This window comes from Botrytis fragariae, assembly GCF_013461495.1.
Source record: "Botrytis fragariae strain BVB16 chromosome Unknown tig00000012, whole genome shotgun sequence".
NCBI lineage: Eukaryota > Fungi > Ascomycota > Leotiomycetes > Helotiales > Sclerotiniaceae > Botrytis > Botrytis fragariae.
The window spans coordinates 1-26,282 of NW_023500989.1; the positions used below are offsets into that span (position 1 = coordinate 1).

The following is a 26,282-nucleotide window of genomic DNA, read 5'->3' on the forward strand; positions in this document are numbered from 1 at the left end:
TAAAAGAGGGGTGAAGGTTCGACGGTAACACTTCCATCTATTTAAACCCCTCGTATCTCCCCTCCTCAACCTCTCTCTTCTTTTCCCATCAACAACTACAACTCTACATCTCTACATAACTTCAATCTACAACTACATCCCACACTTTTCAATCTTTTTAACGTTCACCAAATAAATCTATCAAAATGGTTTTCGGCTGGGGTACGTCTCTCACTTTCTATCTTTCCATACCTCCTAACCTTCACTCTGATACTCTTTGCAACAAGATGAAGGGCCTGCTGACATACAATTCTCTACAGGCGAATCTCAAGAACACTACGACCAATACCAAAACCAAGACACTGCCAGTCTCGGTCATGAGGTTCTCGCAGGAGGTGCTGGTTTCGCCGCCATGAAGATGTTCGAGGACAGACAACGCAAGGAGGGTATGTTTGAAGCCTGGCTCTTGAACCTCCCTGCAGATCAATGTACTAATTCATATGTTTTACAGGAAAGCCAGTCTCCCACGCTTTTGCTAAGGAGCTTCTCGCCGGTTTCGCCTCTGCTGAAGTCGACAAGTTGGCTGAGACCAAGGGTGAGGACTGGGTCCGTGAGCACAGAATGAGAGAAAAGTCAGAGGAACAAGCCACACATTTGTATGATCAACATTATGGCCAGGATGAACAATATGACCCGTACGTTCTCTTTTATTTACTTTTGTTATCACCCATTCAGGCCCGTTTGCTAACATGGCCTTTTCTTACAGAAACCAACGTGGTCCCCCAGAGCACTTCAACAACTACAACAACAACTGGTAAATTAACAATTGAGAGCACGGAATCGATCGAGGGTATCAGAATTGATAGTATGATGAATTGATGGGATTTCTGCTGTCTCAATTAGGGGATTGCCGATGATGATGACGAATTTTATATATATATAGCAAGCATGGCTTTTTATGATGGATGATACCGCCTGGCAGAAGCTTAGGTTCTCCACAGAATATAGTCTCAATCGAAATAAAAGGATTTTGACCAACAGCATTTGTTTTCCTCTTCTTTTTGTCAGTATTCAAGCGCTGATCAATTTGTGATGGATCGATGATCATTGATGTGAAGGTATACTAGACACATTCCAGTGTTGAATCAATTGACATGACGTTGACGTTGACGTTGGAGGGTACATGTCTCGATTGTGAGATCTTATCTCTTGGTTCAGGTACAGTGCATACTTGGCGATGTGGATTAAGGCTATCGCCAAGACTAGGTATCGGTGTAGCTCAATATTGGAGAGGCTGTACATCTAAGACAACGATAGATAATCGAGTACAATAATCACAACATCCCATCTTTGTCAATTGACTCCCAACTCTCATATCATTGTTACTGTTCAGAATCTACGTACTAGGTAGGTATTGATACTCCATTCAGAATCAATCTGACATTAATCACATCACTCCTATCAAACAATAACTCACATTAACGATCCCTGCCTACCTTCCCGGTACCTTCCTTTGCTGTTGAAACCGCAGACATCAAGATAGACCAATCCCCTCGGCACAAACAACAACACAATGGTCAAGAATAAGCCGTCAAGCGCTTCTCTTCACAAAGCTGCCATGGAGAAACAGACTGCTTCTGACGAGAAGGTCACCCAGGAGCTGTTGATGGGTGAATTTGCCAAAATGAAATTGGCGGCTTCTAAGCCTACCGACCCTAATAATGGGGAGTCTTTCACAGCCCGTGAAAGTCTACCAATTCGTTCCCTTGGGAGTGATTCATGGGGCCTTCCAGGTTCCATCGACTCGGAAGACCGCTTGGGACAGGAGAAGATTGAGACACTCTTCGAGAAGATGAGAAAATCTTACCAATCCCCATCCGCCGAGACGGAAATTAATGCTACGAGTGGTGCACAAACTTTGTTCGAAGCATTCCACTCACCTAATGATTCTCTTATTCCTCGCAATCTTGATACCAAAGCGCCCAATGCCGCAAAGCATGCGACCATTCTCAAAGATCCCGAAGAATATGCAGAACCGTTCATTAACTTCATGACGGAGAACCCAACAGTTTGGCATGCTATTCAGTATTGGGAGAACAAGTTGGAGGACGCTGGGTTTACCAAGGTTAGTGCAACTCTCATTCATTCTGATTCTTCACATTTGATTTCAAATGCACACTCGAATTCAAGAAGCCCAATGCTAATGATATCTTGTTTATAGCTTTCTCCGCGTGATTCATGGAACGGCAAGCTTGCGCCCAACGGAAAATACTACGTGAACCGCAATGGAACATCCTTGATTGCATTTTCCGTTGGTGGTGCATACAAATCTGGGAATGGAATAGCAATGGTTGCCGCACACTCCGATTCTCTCACAGCTCGTCTAAAGCCCATCAGTACCAAACACAATAAAGCTGGATTTGTACAGCTCGGAGTTGCTCCTTATGCTGGCGCATTGAATGAAACATGGTGGGATAGAGATCTTGGTATTGGTGGTAGAGTTTTGGTCAAAGATGAGAAAACTGGATACATATCTCAAAAATTGGTAAAACTGGGTTGGCCGATTGCGCGCATTCCAACTCTAGCTCCCCATTTTGGTGTTGGAATGTTTGGTCAGAACAATAAGGAAACACAACTTGTACCAATAATTGGTCTCGATAATTCCGATATTGAATCTTCGACTTCATCCTCATCATCCGAGCAATTTCAAACATCAAACATATCCGGTGCAAAATCTTCATTTGTCTCCACCCAACCACCAAAACTTGTCAATCTTATTGCCAAAGAATTGGGCATTGAAAATAAAGAAACCATCATCAATTGGGAACTCGAACTCTTCGATACCCAGCCATCTCAACTCGGTGGGCTCGACAAGGAATTTATCTTCTCAGGACGTATTGATGATAAAGTTTGTTCCTGGTCTTCCATCGAGGCACTGCTCTCCAACTCTTCCTCTGAAGATTCCAAATCATCTGGTATCATTTCCATGGTTGCTCTTTTCGATGACGAAGAGATTGGCTCGCTCTTGCGTCAGGGTGCAAGGGGCAATTTCCTCCCCGGAACAGTTGAACGTGTTGTGGAGTGCTTTAATGATTCCACCTACAGTCCCAACATTCTGATGGAAACGTATGCGAAGTCTTTCCTCGTCTCCTTCGATGTTACACATGCTACAAATCCTAATTTCTTGGAAAAATACCTCGAGAATCATTGTCCTAGACTTAATGTAGGATTGACAGTTGAAGCAGATAGTAATGGTCATACCACTACGGATTCTGTCTCAACAGCTATTTTCCAGAGATTGGCGGAGAAATGCGGACAAAAGTTGCAAACTTTTATGATCAGAAACGATTCTAGATCGGGAGGTACGGTAGGACCGATGTTGAGTTCTGCAATGGGCGTTAGAGCTATTGATGTCGGAATCCCCCAACTTAGTATGCATAGCATCAGAGCAACTACAGGATCTCAGGATCCAGGATTGGGGGCTAAGATGATTGAGGGCGTTTTCGCAGGGTGGGAAAGTGTTGACGAGGAGATTGCCGGAGGTAAAGGATGGTAGACACATTTGTTTTTTGAACTGATTATTTAAGAAGGCTACTCGGATATGAGATAGTATGGAATGGTGTAAGATTGGGGATCGGTACTACATAAGAATGCGTCATGATACAAGCTGTGCACATATTAAGGGGCACATATTGAGGGGATGAGTGGGTGGAAGGATTTCATATTGTCTCAAGTCACATATATAGTACATAGATACATCACAGCATGCGTTTGTTAGCTTATTAGCATATTATAACTGTTCAATTATGGCTCTATCCATGGATCTTCATGCTTGTTGTTACTTGACATATTCCAACGAGGTTAATGAAATTGTGAATTATATAAAGGGATCAGCTCAAGAAAGGAATGCTCTTCTTGAACGAGTATTGAATATCTCGCCATTGTCTTTGTTTGGAAAATGGGTGAATCGACATCAGCTAATTTTTGAGAGCAAGGAGGATGTTGGATGAACGACGAGAGCATACAAGTGTCTAGATTCGAGATTTTTGTGGGAATGAGCAACTTATACATGTTTCTCCTCTATACACAGACGTAGAAAAGCACCTCTGGCGAGTAGTTAAATGGGAAGGATGGCAAAGGTGTAGTTTTCAGTTTGTAATGAGTTTGGCATTGATGGGATTTTGGCAAGCTTTTAAGACATCCGAAGATTCTTGGCAGTCGAATCTTTGAAGTTAAATACCACAGTTTGCAGAGTGGTAAGATAGATCAATGCACGAACCCCTTACAGATACATTAGATGAATCGAATACAAGGTCATGGAAGAAACGAAGGGGGATTTCTGAATAATGTGGAGTATTTTAGAAAACTGAGCTTAGGTTTAAGCAAACAGCGAGACGTGGTGCGAGCAGGTTCTGGGCTTGCAGTCTAGATCTATCTTGATCTAATTCTCATAGCCCGTACTGAGGATCTATGGCAAATTCTAGGGTGGATAAAGATGATCTTGCAAATGACGGAAAGAAGTAAATCTGTTCTGAATGTGAGATGAGAGTTCAAGTGAACGATCAGAAAAGTGGTTATCTTGATTATGATAGTTTTCGTAAATCATAATCAAGATTGACAATGCAGTAGTGGTAGAGGTTAGATTGATATCGCCAATTGAGCCCTTGGGCTCGTGCATCTAGACTGCGAGAGCTTGATTGCTGCACTTTTTGAGTTGAAGAATATTATGCGAGAAGTCGTCCTCGTTGTCTTGTGTGGAGCTTTCAATCGACACCATCAAATTTTGTATTCTCGTAGACTTGGTTCGAATTTTTGAGGTTTCTCATTGCTATTCTGGCGGTTCTCTAGTTATCCGGCCCCTTTCGTGGGAGGTTTGCCATTTTGAATCGGTATCCGATGGATGCACTTGTGTATACTAAATACCAATGTGTGTTTTCATTCATTATGAAGATGTTAATTCGGTAAAAATTTACAATATTATTGACCCAAAGACTTATCCATTGAAGCTAAGAGGTGATTCCCTGGTGCTATTTTGACTTGTGGAACTCCTAAGTAAATTTGGGACTCGCATTTTGCCGATCGAATCTCCAGTGTGCATGGGCTAGCTAGTAGCTACTAAGTAGTAAGAGAGCTCGGCGGATCTGCGGGAAGGGCGGGATTTTCCATCCGCCAGTGCAAATCAGTGAAAGACCTCGCTCCAGGCGCTTTTTCTTACAAATATGGGAGGAAAGGGAGCGAACTCGCAGTCATATATCGAGGTTTGTATATGCAGAAGTATCCAAACTAAGCAAGGCAGTCATGAAACCAAGATTCCACCGACTGAGGAGCATCAAGACAGATTTCGTCTTCTTTTGACGGTTCGTAATATCTAGATATATATGGCCAATTTTTCTTATCACAAAGGATGTTTTCACCGTAAACGTATGCTATAGTGGGGGCGCCAATGGGTATCTTTCAGTCATTTGGTCTGCGGGAGAAATTAATCACTCGTCTTTCACTAGCATCGAATTTCCAAAAGAGGCGAATAATAAGATGTGAGATGTGGTATTGATACATTTGAGGCAAATGGAGTTGATTTGAGAGTTGAATATCATAGAATACACTAACATTGCACATACTGGTCATATTTGGGGAAACCAAAGCCGTCATTTATGCTTGCTTATATTGTAATGGTTCTGTTGATGCAATATACTATTCCCCGCTTACCCAGATTACTGATATTGTCAGTGATAGGCTTTCCACTATCTGCGCGAACATTCCAAAGTCGTGGAAAGTCAGTGGGCGATGACTGTTGCCCAGGCTCACTTTAACAATAGGAGGTTCTGGATGTTGCTATGGGATTGCTGTCAACAGTCTAATGCTTTAGCTACCAGAAGAAAATTCGAGCATCCTGAGAGACACCCAGAGCTTTTGATTTATCCAATCGAAGAGATGTGAGTCTCTGCGATCTATCCGATACTGATAGCGTGAAGAAATTATATCACCACGTTTAGTACACATGATAGATAAATAATGGTTCAGAATGCATGGAGCAATATTGAGGAGCCTACGATAAAGTACCCATTGGGCTGGAAAGAATGGTAATCTCTTGTGTCAGGATTAATGCTTCCATCGTATAACAAGCAGCGACTTACAGGGACCCTGGAGCTTCTCTGAACAAAGCACCCATGATTTGTAAGAATATCGCCATGCCTTTACACAATAACGTCCCGAATACCTGACTTAAACGCGCAGAAGAACTCCCACTCTTTATCCAGCGACAGGGATCACCTTGGTAAATGAGTGAATCATGAAGCTACCATGGGTTATAAGATATGCAACAAAGACTGTGGAAAGCTTTCAAAGGATTTCTGATGATGGATGAAACTAGTCTTTCCAGTTCAAATGAAGGGGGGTTGATTGGATAGTTCGGCTAATCTGACAATTAACCACAATGATATCCTTGGCATAAGAATTCGATGAATTGATCCGAAAAGTCTATAAGACACTGACTACAATCGAGAATTCCAGAGCTGGGCGATTGCTTTGACTGTACGGAGTATTGTGATGAAGAAATCTCGGTGATTTGATATTCATACCGTGATAACCGATCCGTGGAACAATCAGATTATTCCGTACCAACGGCAATTGGAGAACTTCATTACGTCCGTATTCCATCAATTAACGTTTGCGATGAGTAAACCTTAAATTCTTGGGTAACCTTACGATTTGCAACAAATTAGTCTTCCCTTTGAATCTACCAATTATCCGGGTCGTGCACATGATCGTCGACGTGTTAATGAAGTACACGTGCTATGATGTGGCACCCTAACCCTAAACTCGAAACTCAAAAATGCAATGACCACTCACACTGGAAGATGGAAAAATGAAAGAAGCAATGGAAAATCTCATTACTTCCATGGAAACTGAGATGTGCAACAAATTCAGGATGATCTATATTAAAGATTAAAGTAGAAGCAATGTGTAAATTCTGATTTGAGAAAACTAACAAGCGAGGCATTCACAATTGAAAGTAATGCATAAGCCCGATGGAGACTTTCAGGTACAATCGTTGAGATCGAAAGTTACGCAAGTACTGATAGTAAGGGGAAAGCGAGTGAGACGATTCGATACTAGTGAGGTAATTTGATTGAGGTGCTGGTGCTGGTGAGAGAACGTAAGAACGAAGCAGGTAGAAGATATGTGTAGATCCAGAAACTACCTCCACATATTTTCCAATTGAGAATCCCCTCATGCCATGAGAGACTAACTCCAATGATAAGAGGTTGGGGCATATCAAGATATCTTGAAGAGTTGACATGTGATTTCACCTCAACGAAAACTGATGTAATAATTCCCGAGCACCTAATCCAAGTCACAGAGGGGTAGTTACCTTGGGAATAAATATGACGTATTGGCTGCCCTTACTCAACTCCATTCTTGTCAATTGCCCCTATTCACCCTTGGCAAATAATTCGATATGCAACAAAGGTAATTATCTGTGGCCTTCATTATCTAATTGTGGGTAGTTGTAGCTGCAATAGGGAGTACGGGAAGTGTACACATTTGGCTGGGTCCAATTTCGTCCTCCGAATGGTCATGTAAGACATGCTTGTGTTGGTAATTGGAGCTCTGAATTATTGCCAAGTGTAGATCTGAAAATGCCCAGATGTTGAGATATGCAACATTTTGATCTCTTTCGGTGCATCATAAGCTGTCTCCATACCAAGTTGAATGGGCATCTTTGGTCTTTGGCCATTTTCGTGTTTGTATTACCTTAGGATTCGGAAGTCCAAGTGAAACCAGGACACATAAAGAGTCGAAACAGTACCGAAGATGAAAATGCGTTCAATGCTAGAGTGATTGTGAATTTTTGTGTATGTTTTGATTTTCTCAACAAAATGATCACCGTTTCGAAGGAATTTGGAAAGAGAACTTTTTTGTCGTTGCGTTGTGATAGAAAGTACCGTAAAAAGAACTATCTGCCCTGAGCTCAAAAAGGTGCTGGAAACGAAGCTCTAGTCAGTCAATGCTCAAATCTCAAGGCCATTTTGGGGTTGAGTAGCGAAGCGTTATGTTGAGAATTGAGACGTGCAACATTGACAGTCGCTCTTGAATATCAATGCCATTCCGGAAGAATCATGGCTTGAAATTCGAGACTCGAGTAGCTAGTGGATGTAACGATAGAAAACTTGTTGAACGAGTTGAAATGTTGAGAATTGAGATACGCAACAATTCTATCCTTCTTTCTTACCGTTGTACTGTCGCATTACGGTACTGTTGTGGTTATGAGTTGTCAATTTGTTGTATGGTTGAATGAAAACTTCCTACGGGATGAGCATAAGCGTGCTTACTAACATTTGGATGACTAACACCACCCTCAGCAAATGGAAACAATCCTAATCATGGAACTCGATCATGAAACTCGAGCAGTTGAAATGACTTTTGTATAGCGGACGGAGCATCGAGTTTCTCATCTAATTCATTTTGGATTGCAAAAGCGATTATTATGAGATTATGATATCGGTTCAACATCCACGAAGTCCGAGAGCCAGAATCTAACAATTAAGGTTCCCACTAGTCAAGGACATGCGCGAGTCATTTGCCTCTCCCATCAAAAGTATAATTGTGATCATTTCCAGATATCCAAGGATGATGCCTAGCGATTAGATTTGTGTATGGGCAAATGGGTGTGAAACCGGCTAAAGAAGAGAAGCTTTCGATATGGAAGCTTTGAAGTCATCTATGGCCATCTAGAATTGGACTCACGGAACATGACAGCAGACTAGAACCAAGCACTGAACCTCTGAAAGAAATATGTTCTATCACGACGATCTCACATCTCAGCCTTGTTTGGATATGGCTCGGCTACAGTAGTTGTTCGTAAGCCTCCCCAGGTTTTACAACTCAGCCGCTAATGTTGAAAACATCACATCTCGGCGATCCTTCATGAACTATTTTCAACCACTCACCTGCAATATCGGTCTTCTAGAATCCACGGGAATACTGACAAGTTCGGAAAGTATGCCCGTCTCCGTTGTAGATATGCAATAAACTCAAGTCGCCGTTTAGAGAGCAAGGCCGTCGTGTTCTATGATCTTGGATTTGTTCCAGTTGACCGTTGAGTCGACGTTGGCGACGCATATATATGCTAAAGCGTAAGAGCCTCAATAACATGGGTATTTTTTCCCTCGTACCTTTTCATGGGTGAGTCCATCCAAGCGTACATCTAAGATGGTGGGGCCTCACAAAAGGGTTTCCCCTTGTACCACGACTCGTGGCAGTTGTGATGATTTTATAATCAATACAGTTTCGCGTGGTGGCTAGTCAGCTCTACTCACTAACAATTTCCAAAGGAAAACGTGGCACCTAGTCTCGCTCATTTCTGCCATATTGGGTGTACCCCTTCTCGGACATGCTTCTTCTTGTGGAATGTAAGATCATAAATGGATATAGATCCGTGACAGCATCGATTCATGCGAAATTTGTTGCATGTCTATCGCTCAGAATTTCCTCTCATCAACTGTCACCAGATCTCAATGAGAGAGAGTATTCAGTACATATCTATATTATGCACAACTGTTGCACATCTCATCTTTGCGTCATGCTTGTCAATTATGCGGGTCATACCCGTTGGCCATGCATTCTAAATTAAGATCCCATGACAAACGCCATGGCGGAGACCGCCGACTGCACATTCACGACTGACTCAAGGGCACAAATTGTCGTACCATTTTAACTCCACCTCTAATCCAACACAACGGAGTTCCTTTCACAGTATTAAAGTTTTGTGCCGCAAAAGGCATTGTATTGGTTCATCCGTCTATGAAGTCATTTTGTTGCACGTCTAATAACTGAGTCTGAGTCGTGGTGAGATGCACGCCTCGCTAAAATTTGAACACATCGGTGGGTATTTGTACTCGCGCCATCTTACCCCGAGTTCTTTCTCTAAATTGTGGAAACATTGCGGACATCCCCGACATCCTGAAGTGCAGCATGGAAAAAGACCCTTTGTTGCATACCTGAACATTGACTCGTACCTTTCATTGTGGGTATAATCTCCTTCTGGCCTCTTCGTATTCGAACCGTCAGATGGAACCTTGGTTTCGTTGCATATCTGAAAATTTGAATGTTGACTCGCAGGTCTTTCTGGTGGAGACTTTCGTGGGTTCTGAATGTTTGTTGCATGTCTCAATTTTTGATGTTGACTCGCTCTCTTGTTTGCAGTGGGTACTTTAATATATCTTGACAATATAGAAGGCATTTGTTGCACATCTTATCTTTGCAAGTTGACTCGTTCATTTCATTGAGGAAATTTCAAGCACAAGGATAGAGGGAGAGGGTTTACCCACATTCTGTGAATGCAATTTCGAGAGTAAGTAAGATCAGTTCAGTCCGGATACTCCATGTTTGATTGACATGAAGAAATTCACATTCCATTTTCATCTTGTTCGATGTTGTAACTGCATGTCGTCGTCTTATAAGCACTCTTGTACATCTCTCAAGCCTGGCCGTATCTTCCCTTCTCGTGTATTATCTTCCAAACATTTAGATCATCTTCAATTCGCGATGTGATGGTCAACAAGGGGTCCTCCCATCCTGATGATGGCCTCTTCCAATTATTATCTCTTCTTTTAAATCATCTCTGATCATATATGGGTTATCCCTTCGCTGCATTGATAATCACAGCTCTATTGAACAATCCAAGATCTCACCCCTGGGTTCGCGCTTGCCAACCAACCACTGAACTCAACAGTCCCGGCAGAATCTAAAGTTTGATTCATCTCGCGCTCGTTCTACGGAAAAGATCGAAGATAGCCTGGCATCTGAATCAATATTTTGATGGTTGAAACTGGCGCAGGCAATAGACCCCTTCTGTTACAAGAATACGTGCTTGTTATTTCTCTTCCTTGGGTTTTCTACATAAATCCCTGAGCCACTTCATTTGGCATCATGGTTCTTAGAATACACTCCTTGATTAAGAACATGGGGGAGACACAGTTGTGTTTTATGCTTCGCTCACTTGTGCATGAGAACCTTGGGGTAATCTCTCACGATCATTCCCTAGTCATAAATAGTCAGTCTACATCCAGGGTAAAATTTCAATGTAGTTTATACTGTGTGTTCTTTCTGGTTCAAATCGTGGCGTTAAATCTGGCATAGCTGCAATAGAATATCTCTCCAGCCGGTCTCGCGATGTTAGGAAGATTCCCATCTGGACTGTCATGAGCTCCATATGTGTTGTTTCCTTGGTACGACAACAGGAACTCTCTTGGATTCAGATGCCAAAACATGAGCTCAAGATTGACATTACTTCCACGGTGCGAGACGGCGAGGTAGCATTCAACATTGCCAGAGCTGACCAGTCGCTGCGTCTCTAAATCGATGGCAAGGTACAATTGGGCCATTGCTTTCTTTTTTGTTGACACATTTTCTTGACTGCTGAGACCACTCATTGAGATGTCTTCAGTTCTTGGTGAATCAAAGACAAGCTTTACATAAAATCTTGACACCAAATAAGCTTGTTACCCTGACAGATGCTTCTCCAAAATACATCCCAGTCCTGAAAATCCAAGAGTCATTGTCAAATGTACACTGTATAAATTCATCGCTTCTCCTGAGTCCTGAATATGATTCTATTGCTACGATATAATTGCCACGTAAGTATAAGAACAATCTTTTCAACGGACGAATATTCACCCGTTCAAAAGCCAAGTGGCAGAACACTTCACGCTTCACACAAGTACATGTATACCTTTCAAAAAGAAAGTCGACATAGAAATGGCTTCATGAGCTCAAATAAGCAATTGTCGAGCTCTAAGTAGCCAGTCATTAACAAACAACAAGGCCAATTAGATTGGCGAATTCAGGGGCTTCGTAAATCCTCCTACAAAATCGTACCTGCATTGATCTGATATTTTAAGCTTAAACTCAGGAGCAGTAATCCATCTTATCACTCATTGTAATCTCTTGGCAACATGGCGCTCTTGGCTCGTACTTAATCATCAACACTGCAGAAGGCTGAGCCGCAACGTAAATACATATGGGGGAGAACTTGGCATAAGCTTACTACATATCGATCACATTATCATCCCAATTCAACGAGCTGATGATTTGGATAGCCTATGGAATAGATTCAGATTAACAAACTCTAAAAATTATTCCGCCGACTATTTCAAGCGATTTTGGAGGTTTTCTCATTACTTTTCAGACCCCAAGTAGTAGAATGACTGAAAAGGATGAAAATACTGAATCGCAAAAATAGTCGAATAGCCTATCCAGTGATCAGCCTCTCAGCATTCTATCAAATCATCATCTAGTATCTCGATACAAGCGCTTGGCTTGTCTCTTAGCAGGGCTATAAGCACTCTCCATGTGTAGAACATCAGAGATGGCGCTTTAGGAGTTCTTAGGGCTACCAACACCAACCAAGGTTAGCATCATGTATACGATGTATTTTGAGCCAAACCCGAACTTTGGACGCTTTTGGTACATTTCTTGGCTGAAGTATCAAATCCTTCTTGTGAATAATGGTCTTGGTGTCTTGAATTATGGCAAGCCGTCATGAAGGAAACTAGAAGATTTGAGAATATAAAAGGTTCTTGATCTGCTATCAATTTCATTCCTCAATTCACAGAACGCAAATCTCTTCCCTATTATTTCTTTGGTATTTTCACAATCAACTTTTCTATTCTTTTTCTTTTCCTTTTCCTTATTCCCTTGATTGAAAACACATTCTTTCAATTTCCTTCTCTCCTTCAGACTTCAGTATTCAGAAATCTTTCTTTCCTCTATTCTCCCAATCACTTCAAAATGCATTCTTCCAAATCCCAAGCCCTCCTTAGTCTCCTCTTCTCCCAAGCCCTCAAGACCTCCGCCTCTCCCGCCCCCGTAAAAGTCCGCGAAGCACTCGCTCCCATCCCCTCCAACTTCAACCCCGGAATCTTCGCCATCCAGCCCAACAACGGCGGCGGCGCCTCCGACAACTGTGGCAATGGCCCCATCACTCTCAACCGCGACACATGGGCATCCCACAACATGGACCAACTAATCAGCGACATATTCTCAACCGGAATGAGCGATCCCAATTTCGATTTTCACCAAGCATTCGGTAATCGCTATAATGTAGATTTCTACTGCCCCAACAGTTTCGATAACTGCGATACTACCCCCGCAAGCTGTAGCGCGCTGAGCGGAACAACCGCAGAGAAGGAACAGGGCTGGTTGGGAATCAAAGCGATGATGAATGTGCAGCAGATGTATCTGCAGTGGGAAAAAGTCATGAGTAATTCGCTTGATACGCTCACGCAGACTAGTGCGGATTTTCAATCAGTATGTTTTTGAAATCTTTCCTTCACAATGGAAAAACAAAGGAGGAATATTAACAGCATCCCCTAGAGCTTCGCTCCGACCACCCCTGGTGCCAAAATCGGCGCCAAAAACGCAGTGACAGTTATCTCCGGCGGTCTTGCCGTCGCAGCCGTAATCGGAACTTGCTGGGTACCCGGAGCCCTCGCCTTTACTCTCCCAGTACTCGGTACACAAATCACCGCCGGTATGCTCACAATTGGTACTGGAATTGCCGCCGGAACAGCCAGCTTAGCCGGCACCATCGCGAACGATATTCAAGATAGCAAGGAATCGGATGAGTTGAGCGTGTTGGAGTTTTCGGATTACTTGCCGGTCATGAAACAATTGGCGTTGAGCTCGCTCGAGTTTTCTCACAATGGAACGTTTTCGAATGGACAAGTGAATGGGAATAGTGTGGGGACTGTATGTTCTTCTTATTCTTTGCACGTTTTGCATTCTGTGCGAGGAATTGACTAACTAATTTTGTCATCTAGTTGAAAGATCTCCTCACGGGCGGTGCATTCGCCGGCGACGAAGTCTTACAAGCTTATGTTGGTGGCGAGAATGGTCTCGACGGACTTTTCTCCCGCTATGCAGCTATTAAACTCCTTCAAGCATACTGGGAAGCACAAAATGCATTTTTCATCTACATCCCGGATGTTGTCAAAGATTGTTCCGGGTGGCACGGTAATACCGGTGGAAAGAATGCTGGTGATCCCAGAAGATTTTGCGGTGAAAAGGGCATGATGATTTTAGCAGGCGTGGACAACAATTCCAAGTTTTCTGCTCCGACGGGTATTGACAATGGGAAAGTTGCTTCTATCGGAGGATTCAATATTCGTTCGTTTTCCCTTCTCCCTTAGTCTCACACTTTTCTTCTGTTCCTCCCAAGATTCTTCACTAACGCTCTCTCAGAACTCCAACAACTCTACGCCAGCACCTACAACATGTACACCGGCCATGGTCTCGACGCCTACAAAGACATCACCTGGCACATGAACAACATCGCACATGAATTCGTCGGCAACAATGATGCCAATAAAGCATATACCACTGCTGGATTCTTCACCTTGCCCGTCTGTGAATTGAAAGGTTACAATTGGAAACAGAGTGATAATATGCACAAGGATCCTCCTTGTGATTGCTGTGAGTAGATTTCTCTCCTCCCTTTCCAAACTATAGCCGAAGACGATGGAGGGAGCGTGTGTTGGAAGCAGCAGTCTAATAAATGAACGGGCCATGAGTGAGTTTGAATTGACACTAACATAAGAACAGTATGTGCTCAAGATGCTTGGGGCCACAAATTCCTCGATTATGCTTCTCAACCTATCAAGGATTGGTTGAAGAGTTGCCCACCTTGTTCTTAGATGTCATCATGACTTTTCACAGCCAGATCTTAAAAAATCTCTCTCTGATGGTTCGAAAGAAATGTACAATAATTCAGGTTTTCCTTTTCAGGTGTTGGACAAGAGGAGGTTTAGAAGGTTTAGAGCGATGCTTTGACAGATAGGTTGTGGGGTTAAGATTTTTACATTTTGTTTTCCGTATTTGGTCTGTCATTACACTATTTTTTTCGTTCTCTCGAAGCATAGCTATTTTTTCACGAGTCACTTTTGATTTTTGAGTTTGCTCCAGATTTATGCGAATGGTTAGAGTGAAGCACATGCATATGTAATACAATCGGCCAACTTGTTTTTTTTTTTTTGTAAACAAACCTCTAATGTATAAGGGAATCAATATGTTCAATGCTTTCATGTTTGCGGGGCATAAACACATGTTCAAATGGGTTTTGTGCAAGTCGGATACTTCCATTAAGGAAAGGCAAGAGTAGATGGTATGTTTCTGGAGTTTTCATTCACTGCATCAGCCCAAGTATTATTTGATGTTGTGTTATACCATTCCGTCACGAAGATAATCATTATACTGCTCTCTCTCTCTCTCTCTCTACGCGTCATAAAAAGCCACCCATTTTTTAGCTATACACCTAGCCAGCCAAAGCGAGCTATCGCTGTTAACCCAAAAATGCTCCCCTTCAAAACTCGGCCCGTTCCCGCATGCCCATTTTCGCCTCACACAGTACCACCCACCAGAAAAAGCAAAGCAAAGATAGCAATCCCCCACCATAAATCCGCCCATTGCATTGTAAATATGAACCCAGATGTATGTATGCAATTATCATCTATCTCTGTATTGTGTAAACATGGACGCGCACCGAGACCTAGCCACAATAGCAAACCCAAACCGAAGCCATTTCGACGCTTGATCCATTAATTCATGCATGAGATGAGGAGACCAGAAATCAATCGTAAAATAATACATCGTAAGGAAATTCGGAATTTAGAACCCGATCCCATGAGAAACGCCTTGAATCCATCAAGTAACCATCCCACGGAAGTAAACACCGTATGTATGCTACCAACCGGCCCCCTATGCCATTTCTATGTTTTTCTTCGCTAGTCATAAATCTTATATGCCTTTTTGTGTGATTGCAAATGCCGCAAATGACTAACCATTGCACTTTTCAAGGTGCATCGAAGAACAACTCGATGTTATTATTTTCCACATCCCATTTAGTCGCATCGGCTGAATCTTTATCATCATCTATTGGTTTCCTATCAATCGATGTTGTCTCTTTATTCCCGATTGGCTCCTCATCTCCACTGACATTCGTGAGTTGTTCAAACATCCTATCTCCCAAAAGTTTGTCTTCGCCAGCAGTAACACCTAGAGGAGTATGACCGACATTGCTAACACCCATTACAAAGTTATCTCTCATTGGACTATGGAGTGAAACAGAAGGATCCATCCTTGACAATCCTGCCTCACTGAAGATATTTGGTTGTTGGGGAGATGCATGTCCGAATGTAGGGGTACCGTTTGCATTCAGATAAGCATGTGGTGCGAAAGCCGGAGATGGATTTGCCGAAGCCGCCATGCTGGTATAAGGATCATGGCCATAAGATGCATAAGGATGCGCATGATCATGAGCACTTGGGAGACCACTCAGAATCGGACCATGCGAACCCATAGTTGCCATGCTTGGTCCAGAACTAGATCCAAAACTATGAGTAGTAGGGGTCCCAGGCTGTGATCTTCCTGGAGCAGGTTGCAAAGGCATTGGTCGACTTCCACTAGGCTCACTGCTCTTCCTTTTGAAGTTATGAGGTTTGGTTCTCAAATTTTGTGGTAAAGCTTCGGGGTCATTAACACCGTGCTGCGCCATCAACTTCTGAAGTTTTGTTGGTCTAGGCTTTCGTGTTGATTTCGAAGATTCCAGTACTGGCGGAGGATCCGGCGCGACTGGTGACCATTTGTGAAGTTCTTGTCTGAAGAAGTTGGTTTCATAGGCAAGTAAGATTTCTGAACCTTCAATCTTTCGTAAATAGAATCGTTGAGTTTCGGATTCGTCTGCTGTTGACATGACTGGATTGCAATAGGGTGCAATATGATTTCGGAACTCCTGAGCATTGTTTATGATTGATTCGAGGATAGCCTCTTCATCTGGCTGGAATGGTAATGACGGAATCTTATCTTGCCATGTTTGTAGATCTTCAAGCTTGGGTCTAGCCGCGTCGCGAGGAATCTTTACGCGCCAATCACAAATTGGACAAGTATACTTGTCATCATCCTTAACTTTACCACGAGCAATCTTTAAGCATTTGCCATGGTACCTATTATTAATTAGCAAGACCTCAGGGAAAAGAGACGAATAACTGACCATTCATGACAAAGCTCACACTCAATCATCATACCGGCTTCAATTCTTCGACAAATACAGAATACCTCCCGAAATCTTGGATCTTCCCAACTGTGTAGTTTGTCGTTTGAAGGGGAAGGTTCGCGAGATAATGGTTCAGCCGGAAGTCGTGGTTTATCTTGACTGATATCGAAGCAATCCACATTTCGTTCCATAACATACTCCATATGTTGTTTGAGGATATGTAGAGGGGCATTTGCCTTGCCGAATAGCTTCTTCCCCTCTCGCATCCAATCCTCATGTCGCTTGATTTCTTTTTCCAAATCAAGAGTACCGCTTGGTTTACTACCCAATCCTTGAAGTTCCTTTTGAAGAAGAGCGACCTCTGCATAGGCAGGACGTTTCATGAAATCGGGATCCCTACAACGGTCATACAGCGATACGATCTGTTTATGAACTTCTCGATGCTTGTTCAGTATTTGATCAACCTTGGCCAATGTTTCTTGTGATACAGGTAGCGACGCAGCCTGAGCTTGTTGAGACAAAGCTTCCAATTGTGGATAGTGAACAGTCTCTGCACCAATAACTTCTTTGGCTTTTATTTCCCAATTCATACCAGCGATCTTCTGTTCCTTGTAGTAGCTCAAGTAATCGTTATAGTCCGACACTTGAAGTTTAGTAGCTTCGTCAATGATATCGCTGACTTCCTTCAAAGAGAGGAAAATTCCGCGGTTGTCACGGGCTCGATCATTCCACTTCATCTGTTGGACTTCCTTCTCAAGCTTATCAATCTCGACCATATCAACATTGAATCCTCGTCCAACTTCTAGAAGTTCTTCGAACTCAGTCGTACGACGTGAACTTGGGTGGGCTAAAGCCGCTCTGGCATCGGTCTGGAACTTCGTGATGGCATCCGCTCGCTCTCTTAGTTGATCAACCTCTGGACAATGGAAGCCAATTCTATCCGCATCTTTCAATAACTTGACCACGTTTTCGAATTTTCTCAATTCACGGTCCCTTTCTTCCATTTCTGCGGCTCTACTGCCTTTACGCCAAGCCTTTTCGTTCTTTCGTCGGTTCTGCTGTTTTCGAACGGTGTAGTTTGTTGCTTCTTCCACCCATTCGTTACAACGATCAACAAATTTCTTGAGTGAAGGGAGGGATGGTAAATCATACGGAATGCGCTCTCCTTCATTCAAAAGGGTCCGCAAAGTTTTCAACGATGGAGTTGCATCTTCTTCGAGAAACTTTTCCACTTTCTCTTCCCAGATTTCAGGCAAACCCGCTTTATCAGCGACCTTTTGGTGCATGCTTGAAATTGCTTCTTCTGTGCGACGGTAATGAAGAGTATGGTCAGTACCCGCAAATCTTTCTGCTTCCGTAATATCGCAACATTCGTAAGTACCCGCATGGAGAAGGCACAACACCTTGCCACTCTTGTTACACTTGAACCTTGAGATGTACGCATAAGCTTTGCAGTGAGTGCATTGATACTCTTCCTCTGGTACATCTTCTTCATCGATCTGGAATCCAATATGACACCTGGGGCCAGCACCTTCAATGACATCCGTAATGACACAAGTATGGCCATCTTCCTTGTGTTTATCAATGAAATCTTTTCTTTGTGAAACCTCTCGATCGCGAAGTCGTCCAAGGGCAGGGGCTAGCCATTTGGCGGTCTGAATAGTAACACCACCAGTTGCCGCACCTTCAGCTGCAGTCCATAAGAGTTCATCATGGGAAAAGCACGGCTGTCGTCTGAACTGTTGGAGGCGTTCAACCCCAGAATCCCCAAATGGTTCCCAGTCAGTGGGTGCAAAATTAACGGCTTCATTGAAGTTGAAACCATGATTAAATCCAGCATGGTATGCTTGGGGAAAGGTGATGACGAATTGGCCAGCTCTTTGATCCAAAGCATACACCCTGACGCCTGCTTTCTTCAGTTGTTCCGGGGTTAATAGTGTGACCAATTGAAACAATAAGTCAGGTTGTGTTTCAAATAATTCGGGTACAGCTTCCCGCATGGCGTCTTCGAATTTCTCGGCATCTTCTCCTGGAATGCCGTACCAAGTCTTTGTGGATCCAAAATGTTGATAGTTTGCGGAATATGCGTAGTGATCCTCATTGTGCCAGCAAAAAGTCGAAAAGATCATTCCAACGTACAACCATGGTACAGTCATACCGGAGATATCCGATTTGATATGTCTGAATAGGGATTCTCCATGAAGTGGCATATTCGTTAAATTCCAGGGGTCAGTAGAGTAGGGATTTTGTGGTTGTCTTTCTAGGGTGGGAAATCCACTTCCGTGTGTAGTTGAATGAATATCAGCACCGTATTCCACCTCAACAGTTTCTTCTAGGCTTGCAACCAATCTCCAGAATTCTCTTTCAATGTCATCTTCCGTAACTGGTCGCGGGCAATTGAGAACGGGATCAAATGGCATTTTGTTTTGAAAGTATCCTTCCTTGAAGTCTGCTGCCTTTTCTTGAAACTGCTTTAGTGAGTAGATCCCACCTTCTTCAAATCCAAATTGACCATCTCCGACCAAGCACCTAGGACAATGCCAATCAAAATCTGGTTTATGGGTAACGGGAGGATCAAGACATTGCATATGATGACCATAGTCGCATGATTCACAAATCAGGATTTTATCAGCATCATCACCCTTGCCGCAAGTCTCACATTTCTGATCTGAATCTAAGTATGTGTCCGAACAAATGGTAGAGGAGATAGAGGATAAAGAAGAATCACTACTGACCTCCCCAGGTGTTGAGGATCCACGTTCTCCTGGATTTCTAGGTGGTGTTGGTCGAAATTGGGTCATATGTGATCCAGCCACAGTTGGTACAGCATCTGCAGGGGTATTGTTAGCCGGGAACCTTGACCACCAATGATACGTCAAGGTTTCTAATTTAAACCTTACAATGTTACAATGGCGCATTTGCTCGATGCATGATGAATATGAGAAATGTAACTTTACCTTTCTTAAGTCGTTTGCTACGTCTTCCGCCATTCTCTGAATCTTCCGGTGGTTGACTTCCTTTACCCGAATCCAAACTTTCATGACTCAATTGTCTCTTGAGTAATGGATTAGAAGTAAAACCATTCAATACCGGAGCTGAACTCAGTGCAGATGGTTTATACTCGGGGGTGTTTTTAGCGGAGGAAATCGGACTGTCGAATGGTCTTCTTGGCGTTGGTGTAAAACTAGCGCTTGACTCTCGTTCCCGGCGATTATTATTGACGGGTGTGAATGATGAAGGTGTAGAGTTGACAGCTGTAAACCCGCCCGCATTCACCGGAGTAAACCCAGATGTAGCTTGTGATTTCGGTACAACCGGAGCATCTAACATCGGAATATTCTTCATGCTCTTTTCGAATTCCTCCTTCATTACACTTGTGTTCAAAGCATCCGATGCGCGCATCGCAGGAGATTCACCCCTCAGACTCGATGGTGTATGTTGTACTGATCTCTTCATCGGCGAGTTTGCAGGAGATGGTGTAAGTGGTCCTCCGTATTCATACTCTAGTTGTTGATGTACTCCGGGTTTGGCCAATCGTAGGTATTCTTCGTAAGGATGCAACCATCTTTGATACGAGTTCTTCAATGACGTCGATAATGAGGACATAATCTTCCCACTGTATCCTAAATCTCTCCCGATCTCAGCCCATTTCTTAAGCTTGCAGACTTTCTCAAATCCGCCTCTGGTATCAACGGCCTTCTTGAGTTTGTACAAGTCGAGAGGCCGTTTATCGACGCTAGGAAATCGATTGAGATTTGTGCCATGTTGCTTATGGAATTTGGCAAGTTGATCGAGATACGTGAGATTCGCTCGTGTGCCTAGACGCCGTCAGTAGTGGAAATGGGTGATGTTGGTGGGATTGGGTCAGGGATGGAGATTGCGAATGAACTTACTGCCTTCGACTGAATTTAATTCTTGTTTGCGCGTGCGGAAGTGAAAACGCTATGAATCATTAGAATAGATCTGCAAATGTTTTATGTTGTGACCAAATAGTGTGAGTGGCAGATTCGCAAGGTGATTGTGTGGTTGCGATTGCACTGAATAAGTGGTGGTGAAAACGTACCTCGGTGTCGATCGCAAACTCTGGTTTCCAGGAATCTGGTGGAATGACTTTACAAATACCATACTGCCGAGCTTCTGGCGCAATACTTCGAATGTATGCGTAGGGATCTTTGAATTCTTCTGCCGTTGGTCTATAGGTTGGCGCTTCTTCTAAACCGTGAGGACGCATCTTTTTAGGATTCTCTCGGCTGGCCGTCGGCTGTCCCCTCCTCTCTACGCTGGTCAAATCCAAAGGTGGAGAGATCATAGCACTCAAAGCTGTAGGCGCTGCAGCTGGATTGGAAGCATTGCCATTTCCATTTGATTTTCCTCGATTGGAACCTGAGTTGCCATTTGGCGTACCGATGGATGGTGAGGCTCTCATGGTAGAGCTCGAAGCCGTTGTACTCATGGGGACCTGAACCATATTGGCGATTTAATCCACCAAAGGGGTCGGCAGACAGGTGCAATGATCGTAGGTAGATGTGGATCGCGAAAGTGAAGACGAACGTTAAATTATCGACATCGAATGAAGAAAGATGGTGAAATGATATTGGTGTACCAATCGTTGTGATCGTTGTGTGGAAGAATCTTGGAAAACGGTTCCCCTCGCTCGTACTGGGCTGGTGAGGCAGATGGAAAAAAAGGAAGTGAGTGTAGAATGATAGGACGGTGTGGTTTGTGGTGTCTTGTTGCCGATATCAAACTAATCAATGCAAACGCATAACAAGAACCTAAGGTTAATAAACTAAAATAGTTTGGTTCGGAATCAAGTAATAAAGGTTTATCACTTCTTGATTGCCCTCGTATGGTGATCAAAGGGTTAATTGAATGTGGCGTGAACGAAGGTGGTCGACAAAGGTAGGTACGTAGGTACGTAGGTACGTCGTGAAGGGCGTATTAATTTTCTTGAGAGGGAGATGTGATGTTTTGACTATGCGCGAGAGAATGAGATTGAGTGAGGTAGGTTTGGCACTTCGAGTAATGAAGTATGGTGTGGGTGGATGTGGATGTGGATTTTGGTGTGGGTGTGGATGTGGATGTGGATGTGGATGTGATATTGTGATATTGATGCGGAGGATTGGATTTTCGAATGGTGGAGGGCGGATAGGATGTTTACGACTCACGAGAGAGAGAGAGAGAGAGAGAGAGAGAGATCCGGGTAAGCCGCTAAGGAAACCCTTCACACATATTCCGTCCGTACGTAGGCAGGTAGTAGGTGTACCGGTACCTGGGTGTATCAAATGGGATTTTGATAAATGTGGAGAAGACGGAAGGAAAATGGGTTGGATTACGGAGGTAGATATGTTTTGCTGTATGGAAACGGTACGGTGGTGTACGGTTGGGTATAATATTATCTCTTTGGTGAATTGACACTACAGATGTGGAAAATGAAAATGAAAATGAAAATGAAAATGAATTCACGTTCGATCATTCACACTGTACAATGTACAATGCACAGTGTACAGTGAGAGGTGACTGACTACGCTATGCGAACGGCGTTCTGTTCCTCTTTCTCTTATTAGCATGATATCAATGATCCTTGCATCTGTGTGTGGGTGTGGGTGTGGGTGTGGATGAGGGCGAGGATGGGTATCATCAATTGATATACAGATGGAAGAAATAAATCATGATACTGATTGGAATCTTTGCACGAATCTTTGCACGAATCAATTCATCTCGTTTTCCCCATCATTTTCATTCCTCTTCGCCATTTTCTGGCTTCTATCTTCTTACATTCACACTGACATTCCCCCGTGCTCCCGTCCGCATCCATTGATTACCCACCTGCTAATTCGAAGCTTTCCTGATGCGATTTATATTGCATGGGGTCAACTTGCAACCTCAGGCCACACATCGTTTGTCTACCCAATGAAACTCATTTGACGTTGATAAATGACGAAAAGCGTTTAGCTCAGGAAGCGTGCCTAGGCTGTGATATCAAAATTCATAAAAGATGTGTTGGATTGATCCCGGGATAAATGGATCAGTGGCTTCCAGGTTTTTCATGAGTGGAGTGAAGCAAAGTTAATTATTCTAGAATTCGGGATGGTGAGCTGAGGGATGTCGAGCTGAGGGATGAGTGAGAGATTGGCGGCTGGAGTGAGTGGTAAGTCGTAATTATGAGTACCAGACTACAATACAAGACTACTCGTGAGTGAGGAGGTAGTACGTGAATGAGTGACTTTCATTTGGAGCAATTGACGGACTGACTGATCTGAACGTGTGATCTGATCTGATCTGATCTGATCTACCTGCCCTTGCCTTATCAATACCTAGACACCCAGCGATAAGTAGGCACTCCTCCCGTCTGTATGAAATCATTTATGCACGTTGAACACAAACCCTACCCCGAGTCTTTTTGGTACGCAGAGTACTATCCATATGTGCTTGCTTGCCTCTCGATTCTGCAGAGTTGTCAGAATGAATTCAAGTAGAAAGTGATGTGGGTGCCCAGGTAGATATACCGGAAGCTTAACCAACATCTTGTTGCTGACTGCTAGGTACTTATTATTGTTATGTCTGTAGAAATCTTACGTAGGAGATACTATTATTAATAATTACGCAATTCGATTAGGAAGGTCGTTGTGATTACCTGCCTACCCTACCTACCTCCCCTACCTACCTCCCCTCATGTTTTTCATCTGATGTGTTGATGGATCTTCCCAAATATGCGGTTCTGGCGCTCTTCCAGTGCCATTTGGTGTCCAAGGGTTGATGCTGATGCGGATGCGGATGCGGATGCTGATGCTGATGCTGACTTGATGGTCTAGAGTGCTGGGTACTAGGTCGGTACAGTATTTTGTTTATTGATTAAAGGCACACACACACACACACCATACACAACACACCATACACAACACATCAACACAACACATCAAACACTTCAACTCGACATTCCTTGATACTATATACTATTCGCATAGAACTACCGGGAATTGGGGAATTTACCCCGTACCGCCTGTCACGTCGCTCTTTTCACCGAGTACCTACATCGTCAAATTCATTTATCGTGCGCAGAGAATGATATAAGTGGCGTGGCAATTAGGTCAAGAAAGGCATCGGAATAAAACAAAGAAAAATTCAAGAGAATTATCAAAAAAACAGAAAACAAAAAACACATCTTTAGTACATCTTCGTTCTCTTCATCAACAAATGGCTATCGATCGTCCAATGCCTGCATTTTATTGTTGTTACCTTCTTCGCTCAACGATGCGACATAGTGCTTTATATGTTGGTTCCACTCCAAACCCAGGTAAGTCCGAGGCTATTCAAAATCTTTCCAAATCTTCCCAAATATCCCAATCCATGACCACGTACAATAATCAGATGTAACCGTGCAACACAACATAACATAACAACCCGAGAGTGTGTGAGTGAGCTTACATTTTCTGACATTTCAACCCGTGAAAAAATAGTCAGACGACTTCGGCAACATAATGGATTGGCAAAGGGTGGCGCTGTGAGGACAAGTCGAGGTAACTTAAGACCATGGGAAATGGCTTGTATCGTTACCGGGTTTCCCACCTCTATTGCCGCTCTACAATTTGAGTAAGTTGCATGATTGTTAACAATACATCTTGATATATCCACGTGACACTCCTTGAGAGTTGACGTTTCTACAGTTGAAACAGCTTGATGCACATGTGTACATATATATACCCCTTGATTATATTACCTTGGTCACCCTTTCTTCCTTTACTTATGATATCCCTTTGTTCAATAATACTCACCATGATTCTCCTCAATTTACGCCCTCACCTTACTAACCTCCAGCAGATGGGCCTGGCAAAATCCACACATAACTCTTCATATCCCACCATCAGCACGAATTTCACATGCTACTCAAAAGAAACGATCGGGTCATCCCAAAAGACCTCGACATTCCCTTCAATCACTCTTGTCAAACCTACATATCTTACTTAGTGTTCCATCTTTTTCACGATGGCCATTAGAAGTAAGATTTTTGGCACCAGATGTTCATAAAGCTTGGCTTAAATGGTCGAAAGCGGCAACTGGATCTCTGAGGGATACTTTGCCTATCATTACAGATTTTCCACCAGCGGAATCAAAAGTGAATGACGAGGGTGGTGAAACCAGAGACCGACCCTATGGAATTGAAGCTTTGAAGGTAGCCTATGAGGACACCAAATCGCATTTGGGGAAAGGGGAACGAATTTTTCATTCTGATATGAAAGAATCGTGCGATATTTGCGACCAAAAACTTCGACACAACTCGGGTCTCTACATCATTTGTCCAAAGGTAGATTGTGATTCGATCACCCACATGACATGCTTGAGTCAACATTTTCTTCAAGGCGAGAAGGATGAGCAATCGAGTGAACAATTGGTTCCTGTCAAAGGGATGTGTCCTGGTTGTCAAACGGAAATTCGATGGAATGATGTGGTGAAGGAATTATCTCTTCGAACGAGAGGTCAAAAAGTTGTGGAGAAATTATTGAAACCGAAGAGAGTAAAGAAGGGGAAGGGCATTGCAACATCTCAGGCAATTGTGGAAGCTGAGGACGATGAGGAGGACGCAGAGGAGAAGGAACAAGAATTAGAAGATTACTTTGACGCAGACGAATTCCTTGCACAAGATGTCGACCAAGAAGAGAATGGATTTATGGATTATCTTGATCCCGACGACTCCGATGCTCTATCTAGTATCAGTATGGAAAGCAGCAAATCACTCAAGGGGAAGAAGACAATCGGTCCTTTTACCAAACCTAAGCTTATGACTGTTATTGAGGATAGCGATTGGGACGAAGGAGATGAAGGAGATGATTTGGAGATCTGACGGCATTTGACGGCATTTAACGGCATTTGAATAGGGTTTTATGTATATTTGGAACAATCCACTTCGATCCAGGAACACAATTCTTAAGAGTGAGTGAGTTAATGATTTCGAATCTGAGGTGCGATTGAATTGTGTGGATTCGACACTCCATATATACTTACCAGATAGCTGCACGCAAAGCAAGGGATCGTGATATGTGGATGAGAGCATACGTATTGGGGATTAGGTATGTACTTGTGCTCTCGCTCTTTCGTAGAACTCCCACTTTCACGTGCACTTCTGGCTACTGTTATGTATTTGTTCTATCTTATCCAGCGGTGAACAAATTGCAACGTCAAATCTATCATCGTGAATCCGTTGTCTGCGGGGTGTTATCCGTTCTCCATGATGGTAAAAGCTGTTTGTAAGGAT

General features: G+C 43.2%; 6 protein-coding genes across 6 annotated transcripts; 5 read left to right on the forward strand and 1 right to left on the reverse strand.

The window, feature by feature from the left end:
* The first annotated feature begins 115 nt into the window (after positions 1-115).
* Positions 116-1,019, forward strand: Bfra_002209 (putative cipc-like antibiotic response protein). The gene is made up of 4 exons (XM_037332631.1): positions 116-201; positions 300-425; positions 491-674; positions 746-1,019. Exons 1-4 carry the CDS (start codon positions 186-188, stop codon positions 795-797), a joined length of 378 nt encoding a protein of 125 aa, XP_037194759.1. The 5' UTR covers positions 116-185; the 3' UTR covers positions 798-1,019.
* A 533-nt stretch (positions 1,020-1,552) lies between these two features.
* Bfra_002210 (putative vacuolar aspartyl aminopeptidase lap4 protein) lies at positions 1,553-3,535 on the forward strand (the record flags this gene model as incomplete). Its single annotated transcript, XM_037332632.1, has 2 exons — positions 1,553-2,104; positions 2,201-3,535. The coding sequence occupies 2 exons, from the start codon at positions 1,553-1,555 to the stop codon at positions 3,533-3,535; spliced, it is 1,887 nt and encodes a 628-aa protein (XP_037194760.1).
* A 1,663-nt stretch (positions 3,536-5,198) lies between these two features.
* Positions 5,199-5,517, forward strand: Bfra_002211 (uncharacterized protein; the record flags this gene model as incomplete). Its single annotated transcript, XM_037332633.1, has 2 exons — positions 5,199-5,336; positions 5,383-5,517. 2 exons carry the CDS (start codon positions 5,199-5,201, stop codon positions 5,515-5,517), a joined length of 273 nt encoding a protein of 90 aa, XP_037194761.1.
* Positions 5,518-12,771: 7,254 nt separating this feature from the next.
* On the forward strand, positions 12,772-14,675 carry Bfra_002212 (uncharacterized protein; the record flags this gene model as incomplete). The annotated part of the gene is made up of 5 exons (XM_037332634.1): positions 12,772-13,290; positions 13,357-13,731; positions 13,803-14,148; positions 14,224-14,454; positions 14,584-14,675. 5 exons carry the CDS (start codon positions 12,772-12,774, stop codon positions 14,673-14,675), a joined length of 1,563 nt encoding a protein of 520 aa, XP_037194762.1.
* A 1,154-nt stretch (positions 14,676-15,829) lies between these two features.
* Positions 15,830-21,497, reverse strand: Bfra_002213 (putative lid2 complex component lid2 protein; the record flags this gene model as incomplete). The annotated part of the gene is made up of 5 exons (XM_037332635.1): positions 15,830-16,979; positions 17,027-19,859; positions 19,987-20,847; positions 20,923-20,971; positions 21,093-21,497. 5 exons carry the CDS (start codon positions 21,495-21,497, stop codon positions 15,830-15,832), a joined length of 5,298 nt encoding a protein of 1,765 aa, XP_037194763.1.
* A 2,729-nt stretch (positions 21,498-24,226) lies between these two features.
* On the forward strand, positions 24,227-25,871 carry Bfra_002214 (putative giy-yig catalytic domain-containing protein; the record flags this gene model as incomplete). Its single annotated transcript, XM_037332636.1, has 3 exons — positions 24,227-24,326; positions 24,490-24,622; positions 24,848-25,871. The coding sequence occupies 3 exons, from the start codon at positions 24,227-24,229 to the stop codon at positions 25,869-25,871; spliced, it is 1,257 nt and encodes a 418-aa protein (XP_037194764.1).
* Between the last annotated feature and the right edge of the window lie 411 nt (positions 25,872-26,282).

Excerpts from the sequence above, each read along its gene's own strand:
- Bfra_002209 (XM_037332631.1), top strand. Across the intron at positions 426-490 it reads GGACAGACAACGCAAGGAGG|GAAAGCCAGTCTCCCACGCT; the intron begins GTATGTTTGAAG and ends TATGTTTTACAG. Across the intron at positions 675-745 it reads CAGGATGAACAATATGACCC|AAACCAACGTGGTCCCCCAG; the intron begins GTACGTTCTCTT and ends CTTTTCTTACAG.